The sequence below is a fragment of the Lynx rufus genome, unplaced genomic scaffold (assembly GCF_022079265.1).
Source record: "Lynx rufus isolate CCGP_SWC_20201006 ecotype Redwood Valley unplaced genomic scaffold, mLynRuf1.p SCAF_10, whole genome shotgun sequence".
In the NCBI taxonomy this organism is placed as follows: Eukaryota; Metazoa; Chordata; class Mammalia; order Carnivora; family Felidae; genus Lynx; species Lynx rufus.
The window spans coordinates 26,952,193-26,964,443 of NW_025814824.1; the positions used below are offsets into that span (position 1 = coordinate 26,952,193).

General features: G+C 36.5%; 1 protein-coding gene across 4 annotated transcripts in view; it reads right to left on the reverse strand.

Annotated features, from left to right (window-relative positions):
• The window catches only part of TUT7 (terminal uridylyl transferase 7), a 61,225-nt gene that overhangs the window by 45,330 nt on the left and 3,644 nt on the right, over positions 1 to 12,251 (reverse strand). For all 4 annotated transcript variants that reach the window (XM_047103023.1, XM_047103029.1, XM_047103035.1 and 1 more), the window contains 7 exons: positions 8,763 to 8,944; positions 8,333 to 8,449; positions 7,654 to 7,831; positions 5,958 to 6,046; positions 3,731 to 3,782; positions 2,734 to 2,803; positions 1,810 to 1,936 (listed from right to left, as the gene is read on the reverse strand). In XM_047103023.1, the coding sequence (XP_046958979.1) occupies positions 1,810 to 1,936; positions 2,734 to 2,803; positions 3,731 to 3,782; positions 5,958 to 6,046; positions 7,654 to 7,831; positions 8,333 to 8,449; positions 8,763 to 8,944 (815 nt within the window). The remainder of the gene's footprint in view (positions 1 to 1,809; positions 1,937 to 2,733; positions 2,804 to 3,730; positions 3,783 to 5,957; positions 6,047 to 7,653; positions 7,832 to 8,332; positions 8,450 to 8,762; positions 8,945 to 12,251) is intronic.

Below are 12,251 nucleotides of genomic sequence, written 5' to 3' on the forward strand. Positions count from 1 at the left end.
AAAGAGTAAACGTTCTTTTCTATCAACGTATCATTTACACAATTTTTTCTAACGCCTCTAACTTCGGGACACGTGGGTGGCTCAGTCGCTTGAGTGTCTGACTTTGGCTCAGGTTCTGATCCTGTGGTTCGTGAGTTCGAGCCCCACACTGGACTCGCTGCTGTCGGCACAGGGCCTGCTTCAGATCCTGCCCCCTTCTCTCTGCCCCTCTTCCACTTGCACTGTCTCTCAAAAATAAATAAACATTAAAAAACCCCAACCAAACAAACGTGTAACTTCATTCCTGTGTGTCAGATGGTTTACTTCTCAGAACACCACAATGACAAAAAATAAAACTTCCTCATACTTTTGAAGCAACCACTTACTGTGGTTGAGTGGCAACTTCAATTTCAAATTTTAATCTCGTTAATTAAACTAATATTTGTTATTTCATTTTTTTAAAAACTGTAATTTATTTATTTTGAGAGAAAGAGCATGTGCACATGTGTGCACAAGTTGGGGAGCGGCAAAGAGAGAAAATCCCAAGCAGGCTCCACACTGTCAGCGCAGAGCCAGATGTGGGGCTTGAACTCACCAACCAACCCTGAGATCATGACTTGAGCCAAGATCAACAGTCAGACACTCAACCGACTGAAACACCCAGGTGCCCGTGTTATTTCATTTTTTGACACCCACGGCAAATCCACTCACTTGGTGAAAACACTTATTTATGAAATCATGGGGTTCCTGGTTGGCTCAGTCAGTTAAGCAGCCAACTCTTGACTTCAGCTCAGGGTCATGACCTCACAGCTGGTGAGTTTGAGCCCCAGGCTCTGTGCTGGCAGAGTGGAGTCTGCTTGGGATTCTCTCTGCCCCTCCCCCACTCATGCACACGCGCGCTCTCTCTCTCTCTCTCTCTCTATCAAAATAAATAAATATTTTTAAAAAAACCCACTTATTAATGTGATCAAAATGACAGTTCAATCCCAACTACAAGCCAACTGGCTCTGCTCAGTTTAGTGGTCCCCTCATCTGAAGCTACTGCCTTGAAAATTCACGCATTGGTCAAAAAGATGATTGGGGAGAGAATGTAGGCAAATTCATTAGCACTAACAGGAAAAACAATTTAAGAGCATAGCCTACTTAGGGATGAAGCAGGAAGCAGCTTTCAAAGGATGGCATATTGTAATTATCAACTCACCCGGCTAAGGGTAAAGCAGTCCCCTGTTTATCCCGGACTGGGGCAACAGGGACTACCTACTGTTACTGTCATATCTTAATTAGTAAAGCTTTGGCTTTTCTCTACAAAGCACCTACCCAGAATCTCAATTTTATAATCATGATGGGACCTTATGTTTTAAGGAAATACTAAATGCTTAATAAATATTGAGATGTCATATTTAAAACATTATAGAAATGTAAGCACGACGAGAGAGTGGCTTCCATTTTTGGAGTCTCTGGGTACATTATTGGAAATGGTATGAGAAGGTTTACCTCAAACTTTCCTGTGCCTAACAATCACCTTGGGAAACTAGTTAGAATGTAAATTCTTGGACCATATCCTCTGGGATTTGACCTATAAATCTGATTTTTAATAAGCACTATAAATCATTTTGATCTTTTCAGCAATACTGTTATAGTGAAATAGAAATACTAAATTTTCCTTTCCGTAGACATTAAAATTTCTGTTCCAATACTCAGATGCCTATTCCCTTCATGTCTATAAATATGCATCCAAACATTTAAGATTAAATTAACCAAGCAAAAATCAAAGCATACTGTTTATGCATACATAGTATGTATTTGTGCATTTAAAGAACTCAAACCTACCTTTGCCCAGTACCTAAACGCAATCACCAAAGGAACCAGCTTTGATTCAAGTTTTCCAAGGGCAGTTAAATGGTTTGTTGTCAGACAAGCATTTTCATTTCCTGCGCTCACTTTACAAAGAAGACCACTGGTGGGGTAAAGGGTGGGGATGGGAGAGGAAAAGAGAAGGATAAAAAGTGTTATGCAGGTATCAGGTATCTTTCAAACCCTGACAACTAATTTACACTGATAATAAAGATCTTCAAAATGAAAATTAAAAACTTACTAAATCTTTATGGGTTATTTAGGCCATTGCATTAAGAAAAAGATAGGGCAGCTACTCTCTGAGCGAATTTTATTTTTCAGAACTAGAACTATGTATTTTCATATACTAAAACTATTTCTGAGGGGAAATGAAAATAAGGAAAATACTGTAAGATGTTTCAAATGAGAGTATGGATTCATCTTTGTAAGAATAAAAGAGTGTTTTCCCAAGAGTTGGAGGAATCTGCCTAATGAAGACTCATTACAGCCTACAAACCATCCATTTAACGTGGTGATGATGCTTCCAGATGGAGGAAGAGACACACGGGGGAAGTCACACTAATTGTTATTCAGCGCTGCTAAAAATGCTGCTGAAAAGGATGGCAATGTAAGGTGGCTCGATCAAGTAATGATTTGATAAAGTTGTTTTATACTGAAACCAAATGGGTCAAGATGCTTCCTCCCTATACTTCCTTTCAAATAATTATATTCTTCTTAAAATAAAACACCTTTTCCTCCTGCATCAAATGCCAAAAGTATAGAGAGAATGCTAATAGTGAGCCTGTGAAATTAACGACATAAGAAGCCTGTTATTCTAGAAACTGGACATGAAGATAATAAAGTACATGTGCTTCTGGCAAGTTTCTATTTAATATATAAACAGCTTAAAGAAACGGAGACCTTTGCTTTTCTCTGCACACCACCACTGGTACCCTAGCATGGAAGTCTGCGTCAACATCAACAAAAGACTCTGAGGAAAGAAGAAAAAAATATTAAGTAGGTTAATTAAATTTTGTTTAAAAGCAGAACTAGATAAAGTACAAGTTGTGACTTAATCTGTTCAGCCTTTTGAAAGATGATTGTGAAATAAAGCTGAGATGACTTGAAAAGGAGAACAGTATTATGTACAATAATCAAGTAATCACATTAACTTAAAACCTTCATTTCGCAAAATTCACGTTTGATTAGAAACGACTACATTACTGGATCAGGACAGGTAAGTGTTATGTGGATCAGGTAATTCGAAATGTGGACAGGACACTGGAAAACAAAATTGCTGCAAAAACTACTAAAATATCTGGGCTCAAAATACATCTTGACTGAAGTAAGAAGAAATGTTTAAATGTTTCAGTCAACCAAAACAAGAAGGATGGGAAAGACTAATTGAGATGAGACAGTTTAATGAGGCCTACGGAGAGCATTAAAAACTCAAAGTCCTAAGCTGGACATTACTCCGGATGACTAGTAACCCTAACCGGGAACAAGTGTTTGCTGAGTTATTAATCAGAGTTGGGTCGCATCTGTTTATCGTCTATAAAGTATTAAGTTAAAGAATAAAGCAGATCACACTTTAGTTTTGCTCTCAAGAGTAAATTTTACGTATTTTGCATCTTTTTAGTCTGGGTTTAGGACTCAATCTTTACAAATTGTGACATTATCAGCAAGCTAAAAACTTTACTTAGAAAACAGTTATTTTGCATTGTAGAACAATTAGCAGGACTCCCAACTAGCTAATAATTCATGGGCATTTGCTTTGGTTTTCTGTTTGGATATTACCCAGAGAAATAATTAAAAGACACATGACTTCCTATTTTCAACATCTGACAAATAAGATATATCTAAATTACAGAGAAAATAAAACAATTAAGAGCAAAATATGGGAAGAGTTTGGCCTTACCACTGTTCTTTAAACATTCTTGAACAAGTAAGAGAACATCTGGCTGAGACATCTAGGAAACAAATCAATGAATACATCACGAATCCATATATACTTCTATTTCACTGAGATAATACACAGTCATCTGAAGTTATCCAAAGACCTTTCCAAATTAGAAAGCACACTGCTACCCAAGTAAAGAAATTAATCATGCTATGGGCACACAACAGATGCATGAGAGATGAGCACCAGATGAGGGCAAGAGACCAGTTACACAGTTAACTCCTGATTAACTCATTCCTGAGGTAATCGGCCTCACAGCAAATCTCAAAGACATGAAACTGTTAATATCACCTCTCCTCTAGAAGACTACTTCAGCCCTGCCTCTCTCCAATCCTTGCTCCGCATAGGAACCAAAACCACTTAACGTCATAAATCAGACCTAGTCATGCCTCTCCTTAAAACTCTCAATGGCTTCTTATTGCCCTTAGGTCACAGTGCAACTTTCCCACGGCCCACAGATCCAGCATGTTGGGCTCTAGTCTATCCTACCTTAATGCTGCTTCTTTCTCTTGGTCCCTCCACCTTGGCTATACAATCATCCCTTCAGCAACTTAAATAGGTCACACTCAGACTGATTTAGGGTGTTTGCAAACGCTGCTTCCTCTGCCCCAAACACTTACCCTTTCACTTCTCCACTCTTATTCATCATTTAGAGCCTAGCTTAAATGTTATCACTTCCAAGGGGACCTTCATGACTACTGGATCTACACATCCCTTGTTCTTTTCTGTCACAGAACCTTGTTCCCCTGCATAGCTCTCATTACAATCAATCGTATAGATGTAATTACTTATCTCCTCCACCAGCTATGAGTTCCATGAGGGAGAAATCCTACCTGTTTTGTCCTCTGGAATCTAGTATAGTTCCTGGCATACAACATGGACTCAGTGAATATTTGCTAAATGAATGATGAGACTAAAATAACCACTATACTGGTAAATTACTCATCAGAATTTAAGGTTAAAGGAAGAGTAGAATCTATTGGCCAGTTGACTATGTAGCTATAGCAGTTAGGGATGGCAAGAAAGGAGTGGTTGTAAAATAGACATATAGGGTGTTTCCCTTTATTTTTATTTATTTTTTTAATTAAATATAATTTATTGTCAAATTGGTTTCCATACAACACTCAGTGCTCATCCCAACAGGTGCCCTCCTCAATGCCCATTACCCACTTTCCCCTCTCCCCAATCCCCCATCAACCCTCAGTTTATTCTCAGTATTTCAGAGTCTCTTATGGTTTGCCTCCCTCCCTCTCTGTATCTTTTTTTTCCTCCTTCCCCTCCCCCCTGGGGAGGGGATCCACATATGAGTGAAAACATATGGTATCTGTCTTTCTCTGCCTGACTTATTTCACTTAGCTTAATACCCTCTAGTTCCATCCACATTGCTACAAATGGCCAGATTTCACTCTTTCTCATTACCAAGTAGTATTCCATTGTATATATAAACCACATCTTCTTTATCCATTTGTCAGTTTATGGACATTTAGGCTCTTTCCATAATTTGGCTGTTGTTGAAAATGCAGCTATAAACATTGGGGTACAAGTGCCCCTATGCATCAGCACTCCTGTATCTCTTGGGTAAATTCTTAGCAGTGCCATTGCCAGGTCATAGGGTATATCTATTTTTAATTTTTTGAGGAACCTCCACAGGAACCTTCTTTATTAACTAGCAACCCAGGCAAATGGGCATAAGCCATCTGCAACCTGGCCTGGGGAACCACCAACAGATAAATAGATAATCTATGAAAGTGCCTTCCAGGTTCAAAATTCTGAATCATCAACATCTTTTTAAATTACATTAAACCAGAAATCCAGGCTAGGTGTGGTTCTTTAAAAGCACAATTCTTTAACAAAGTAGATGTATAGAAGAGGAAACTCAGGAGCGAATTGAGCTTTTGGGTCAAAAATGTTTACATATACACACGATTTAAAATCTGAAATTCTCTGATGTTAGAAAAGTTGACTTTACCAAGATAATTTAACCTTCTTAAGATAACAGAATCTAAAAAGCCCCATTAAGGTAGGCAGAAGAGCATAAAACTTGAAATTTTAGGGAAAAAAAGCTGCCACCAATACATTTACACTATCTTCAAATATCTAAAACATATCAATACATAGCTCATATTTGAAAAAAAGAATTTCCATACCACTCCGTGAAAATTCCAACATTTCATTTTGTACTTACAATGGCTGGAAATTGAATGTCGATGTTTACATCTGAACTTCTGAAACCCAATCTGCTACAGGATGACCCATATAATCTCAGAGAACAATCTGAAAAAAAAATTAAGTAAGTCATAAATAAAGTGAAATTTCTCAAAAGTCATAACAAAACACTGCTATTTCAGGAATGGAATCACCAATTAAAACTACACATGAAAGAAAGACAGTATTCAAGTCTGGCATAAACAAACTAAAAGGAATCGTTGACTCTCTGCTGTTGTCTTCATTTTTATTTTATGTAACAGGGAAGGCTATACTGTCTGTGGTTTAGCTTAACAGCCACGCTTTTCATGTCAAGTGTAAAACATGTCTAAAAAAATTTCTAAATTATTACTTTTCATTTTGTGCAGAAAATACTATTTGCAATGATTTTTACAATGTGAAAGTCAAAAAGGGCTGCCTAACTTTGTCTCAGATCTATAAACTTGATAGTATATTAAAGAGTTAACGGAAACATTTTACCTTTTAGAAAACATGCATAGGTGTAATTTACTATAAAGATCATGTTCAGTAAAATAACCATAAAAATGACCTTCAACATAAGGTTACTTTTCAGTAGGAATACTCATTATGAACAAAAAAGCCCTTAACATAATATACTCTATTTCAGAAAACTTTTGAAAATAATTATATCACTGATATTAACTTAAAATGCTAGGCAATAAGCAATTCACTCTTCAGACGAAGGGGTGTGTGTGTGTGTGTGTGTGTGTGTGTGTGTGTGTGTCCTGCCTATATTTACATACAGCATTTTCCCTGCTAAGTTTTACTGTTTACTACCATTGTGCCAAAAAATTATTCCTTCTCATCAAGGGATTTTTTTTTTTGTGGCATTTTTAAGGTTTGTTAAATCAAGTGATTTGAGTTTTAACAGTCTTCCGTGACAAAGTACATTCAGTTTTACAATGGAAATCTATGGCAAAAATTATTGAAATTACATATGCCTTTTCAGGAACTTGTCTACAATGTAAAGGATGAGACACAGAAATGATGAAATGAACAGATATCTGCCCTTTATTTTTATGAAAGTATACAGAAGCATGAATGATGTACTATATGAATGATTTTTCACTAGAACAAATAGTTCTATGGGTGATATGGTGATAAATTCTGAATAGTGATTCCAACTCTCACTGTGGGTCAGAATCACTTGTGGAGCTTTCTACAAAATAGTTTTCTCTGGCTCCACGGGCAAAACTTGGAAAATTAACCAACAGCACACAAGATCTATTACAAAATAGTTTTCAGAGCTCATTATAGATGTTGCAATTCTTTTGAAAAGTGGTTAAACAGAACTTTTCTGGTACATCTAACCTGGAAATTACTCAAATGTACTTCTTAACTCAAAATACTATGTCAATTTAAAGAGACAGGAAAGTAAACAAATATATGCACAAGGGATTCACAGTGCCCCAATAATATGGGGCATTTAAAGTACCTGTGTAAAATGAAATTCATAGTGAAAACAGGTTTAAAAACAATGCACGTAAATGTCTTTGTTACCTTAGGGAAAAGCCAGGAGAAACAAAAACACACAAAAAACTAAGAGCTTCAGGACACGGCAAATCAAGTTCTGTTAGATGAAAATCGCTACTCGTAGGAAAAAATGAATGAGGTACTTTTAGGTAGCTAAATAGAAAAACAAATCTAGAAAATACCTGGTAACTTGTGTTGGAACACATTTTCCATGATACGTTTAATTTCTAGTCTCTGTTCCAAGTTCTCATTGTGTAAGCCAAACTCCTGTACCACTTTGTCAATGGCAATACCAATTGCATTTATCTGGGAGGGTGTAGGCGGGGGTAACGTAGTGAGCAACTCTTCCTCCTGCTTCTCCTTTTAAGATCAATATTGAGATTAAAAATGACTCACACAGTTTTTACCTTCTACCATTCACTGAGACAACACCCTGTAGAATACTCTGGAATTATTTTTCTTAGCTCTCCCTCTCACCTTAGCTGTGTTAGTCTTCATCTCATCAAACATATATACTTCTTTATGCATATAAAGTGATAACAGAAGACAGGAATTAGGAAAAAATGCAGGGAAAGAACATTAAAAGCAGCAATGACAAATTATTTGCTTTATTATGACTGGCATAAGGGCATATACCTATGTCCTATTAATGACTTCATTCATCCTGATACTGTTCTTAAAGAAATTCACAAGACTGTCCCGCAAAACATACCTGACCAATGTAAAGTATTTTGGCTAAAATAAATTCAATAATATAGTCATGTTATTAATATCACAGTCTTAAAGAGAGGAAAGTCAAAAGATGACAAGTAAAAACAACTGAAAAGTAAAACATATTTGTTCGGGTTACATTAAAGTTACCTTAATGTTTTTCTTGTGCCTCTTCTCTTTGATATGCTTATGGGCAAATGCAATGGATTCAATTAAAACATCACAAAGTTTGCAGGTGTACTTAGCTGTAGGGTAGTTTCTTGGTCGCTGTAATTCGAAGAGATTTATAGAGACATATATATGTATCTTCCAAAATACAGGCAAACAAAAATTAGCCAGAAATGATTTCCCCATCACTTTCAAAGCTGTTAATATATAATTGTCACTCTTTACTATCTTAATAGTCATTTTTTTTTGAAGTAACTCTATTAAATCAAACTATCACTTTTATTTTTTAACCTGTAGTCCTTAAATACTAATAACTACAGTAGGATACCTGACTCCTCAAAGCACATATTCCCAATTACTAACACAGTTTAAACCAAGACAATGATTTTAAGTAACAAATAAAAGACATTACCCTTTTGAGCCTGTCAATGAAGTCTCTCTTTAATCGCTCCTCTGCCTGCTGTAAGCCCAGGAGCTCTTTCATTGAAAGCACAGACTCATCAATCACCGGGCCTTCCAAGTCTCCGTCCTGCTCATTTTCCTCATTTCTAGACCTCCGTGGCTTCCGAGGTCTGGATCTCTGCTTCTTGTTTTCTTAAGTTAGGGGGAAAATATTATTGGCAATATTGAATAATACTGCTCTGATGAAAAAGCAGACCGTACATATTTATGACGTAAATCATGTGATTATCAGAATGACATCTGAACACAGCAAAAGGAAAGCTCTTCCATGGATAAAATGCGTGAATATTCATTAACCACCTCATCTGGACACATCAGTCCTCAGAAATCCTCTCTTTGGAACACTGAAAAAGAATCCATTTCAACCAATGTGATTTTCTCATTTCTTCCTGGTGTGCTCCCATACTCAAGCAATAGTAAAAATTATCCTCTGAAGGCAAGCATACTTGGAATTCTAATATACCTAGTATGTCATACTTACAATGTTAATGTATCATATTCTAGTGTGCCTGTAAGTATACTTGCCATTCCAATGAAAACTATCCAATGTTAATGTATCATATTCTAGTGTGCCTATAAGTATACTTGCCATTCCAATGAAAACTATCCATATGTGCTTTCATTTTTTGTAAGTGAACAAGCTCAACAGAGCAAAGGACAACAGGGTATCTCCAAAGAAGTCAGAAATCAACTACATTCTTATCTGGAGTGAAAATCCATCATCTACTTGTAAATTTACCTTTCATGTGATTGGGCCCTCCTCCCATATTCATACAAGAAGTCCAGGCCAAAATTTTATTTACTGAGGACTAGTTCCCATCTTATCTTTACTTTCATTTTAGCTTCTTTAAACAGCCTGCACACTAAGCACATTTCAAAGAAAAACGAACAGTAGTTGGAAAAAAAGTTTTCAGTATGTACAGACTAATTCATTTAAACTCTGCTGTTCTACAAGCTTTGTAACTAACAAAACTTTTTTCTTTTAAACTTACAACTTTTCTATCTGGGAAACTGAAGATGACTGTGGGATTGATCTATAACCAATGGTTTTCAAGAGCTTTGATAACTTCTATCAAGCTCTGAAAATGAAGCTACCAATAATACATATGATCAAAATAAAACTCATTTCCCCAATTAAAATGGTGACAAATGGTTTGAATAATGTTTAAGTGGCTTATCAAAAATTAGTCTTTCAAAATAGAAATGTACTGAAAAGCCCTGCATGAACCAATTCCTAGGTCAAGTTTACAGTGGAACTCATTTCTTCTATGGCACTTACAATGAACCAGTTGACTGAAAAAAATTCTGAGTCAGAAAAGGGAGGTACAGGATCTCTAATTTGAAAAAAAGCTACTGTGAACAGCTCTAAAGAAAAAGTAGCAAGCATTGTGCTTAAAGTACCAGAAGGTGAATATATAGTGAAGTTCTGTGAATAGCTTCTATAGTATAAGTGGCAATTAAAAGAAATTGAAGTATTAGGACAAATAGTTTCTTTAAAAAGGCAATCAAAATGGACCAAATAAAATACTAAAAGGTAAGTATCATTTGCAGACAAAAATCAGTCTACTTTAATACTTACCACTCCTCTACTCCCAATTAATTTATCATAATCTTTTAAGGACAGTGCTCTTGGTCTGCATGAACTTTTTTTTTTTTTTAAAGTTTTATTTTTGAGAAAGAAAGAGCAGGGGAGGGGCAGAGAGAGAGGGAGATGGAGAATCCCAAACAGGCTCCACACCATCAGTGCAGAGCCTGAGGCAGGGCTCAAACCCACAAACCGTGAGATCATGACCTGAGCCAAAACCAGGAGTTGGACACTTAGGACGCTTAACTGACTGAGCTACCCAGGTGCCCCGGTCTGCATAAACTTCTGAGACAAGAACTTCTTTTAACTTAGCTGTGTGTCTATTCACATGTAATTTGCCTATCATTACAAGGTCTACACTAAATAATTACATCTGTGATTTCAGTGTTCATAATAAGTTTCTTACTTTGACGCTCATTAGAGATTTACACTAATATGTGCAATACCCATTAGAAAAGTCCACATTAGCTTACAAAACTGTAATTGCTATGGAACCCAATTTCTTTAACTCCTCCCTTCTTGATCACAAAGGCTTCTCACCTATTTGCTGTCATTTTCCAGAATGACTTCGATTTCCCTCCAAAGAGTACAATTAATTCCTTATTGCTTTTTTAAACATTTTATTTTCAAGGAATGTCTACACCCAACGTGAGACTCGAACTCACAACCCTGAGACCAAGAGTCCCACGCTCCACAGACTGAGCCAGCCAGGCACCCCATTCCTTGTTTTTATACAGAGAAGTGGATGGCTGCAGAAATTCAGATGATGATGACAGCAGCTGTCATTACTGAGTATTTTTTTATGCGACAGATGCAATGCAAGCACTTTATGTGCACTGCCTCGTTTAATCCCTACAGTGATCCTGTCATAGATGCTAATGTTATCCCCATTGTACAGATGGGGAAAATGCTGGCCCAAGAAAATAACTTGGTTCAGGGACACATGACTAAATCAAAGTTAACAGGATTTGAAGTAAAGATTGAAGCATGGATGGAATTCTGAAATCCAGCCTTTTATCTAACAATGTAAGAACTGGAAAGAACTTACTAAAATCCATATCCATTCACATTTAGAACAGACCGTAACTGACAAGACAGTATCACCTTCTGAACTGAGTTTCACAGGACTACATGGTAAAAATAGCAAGTAAAATCTCATTGACAGGAATCTTGGAAGGATAAAGCTGGGTACTGCTAAAGAGTTCCCATAATTCGAGGAAGGCAACCTAGCTCATCTCATGTGTCTTGTAACATGAATTCTCTATATACACTATTCCAAGTCTCCCACATTTTATTTGCATATGGCCCATTATTCCATTCACAAAGGACATGTGTATTTGAGTGGATATTTTCCAGCTAAGATCACTAATGGCATTGTCCCAAATACATTACATTGGCAATCTAGGATATGTGAGGGATGAAGTACAGGGCGGTAACGTAGAACTGAAAGATAGAAAATAAGTATTAAAAAACAAAGCAACTCTAAGATAATTTTCATTATATCTTCTCACATCATTTAATGAGACCCTTGCTTATTAAGACATAATTCTGATTCAAGAAAATTTCAGTCCCTTTAACGAGATCCTTTTTAGGATCCTGAGTGCAGTGCAAAGTTTATACTTCAAATTGAATTTCTCTCTACAGTAAGCAATTTTATACCACAGCTTAAAATTATTTCCTTTCTGAAGATTTTCAAGGGCTAGAAGCTGAGCAGTCCTTCATTTAGCAAATGTGAAAGAACATACCTCTTTTTCATATGGAGAGAATATGGGGGTTTGGGGATTGCCTTCAATTAAAAGGATAGTAAAAGTATGTACTTCCTGTTCAAAACCACTTAAAAGCAACTTTTTTGGT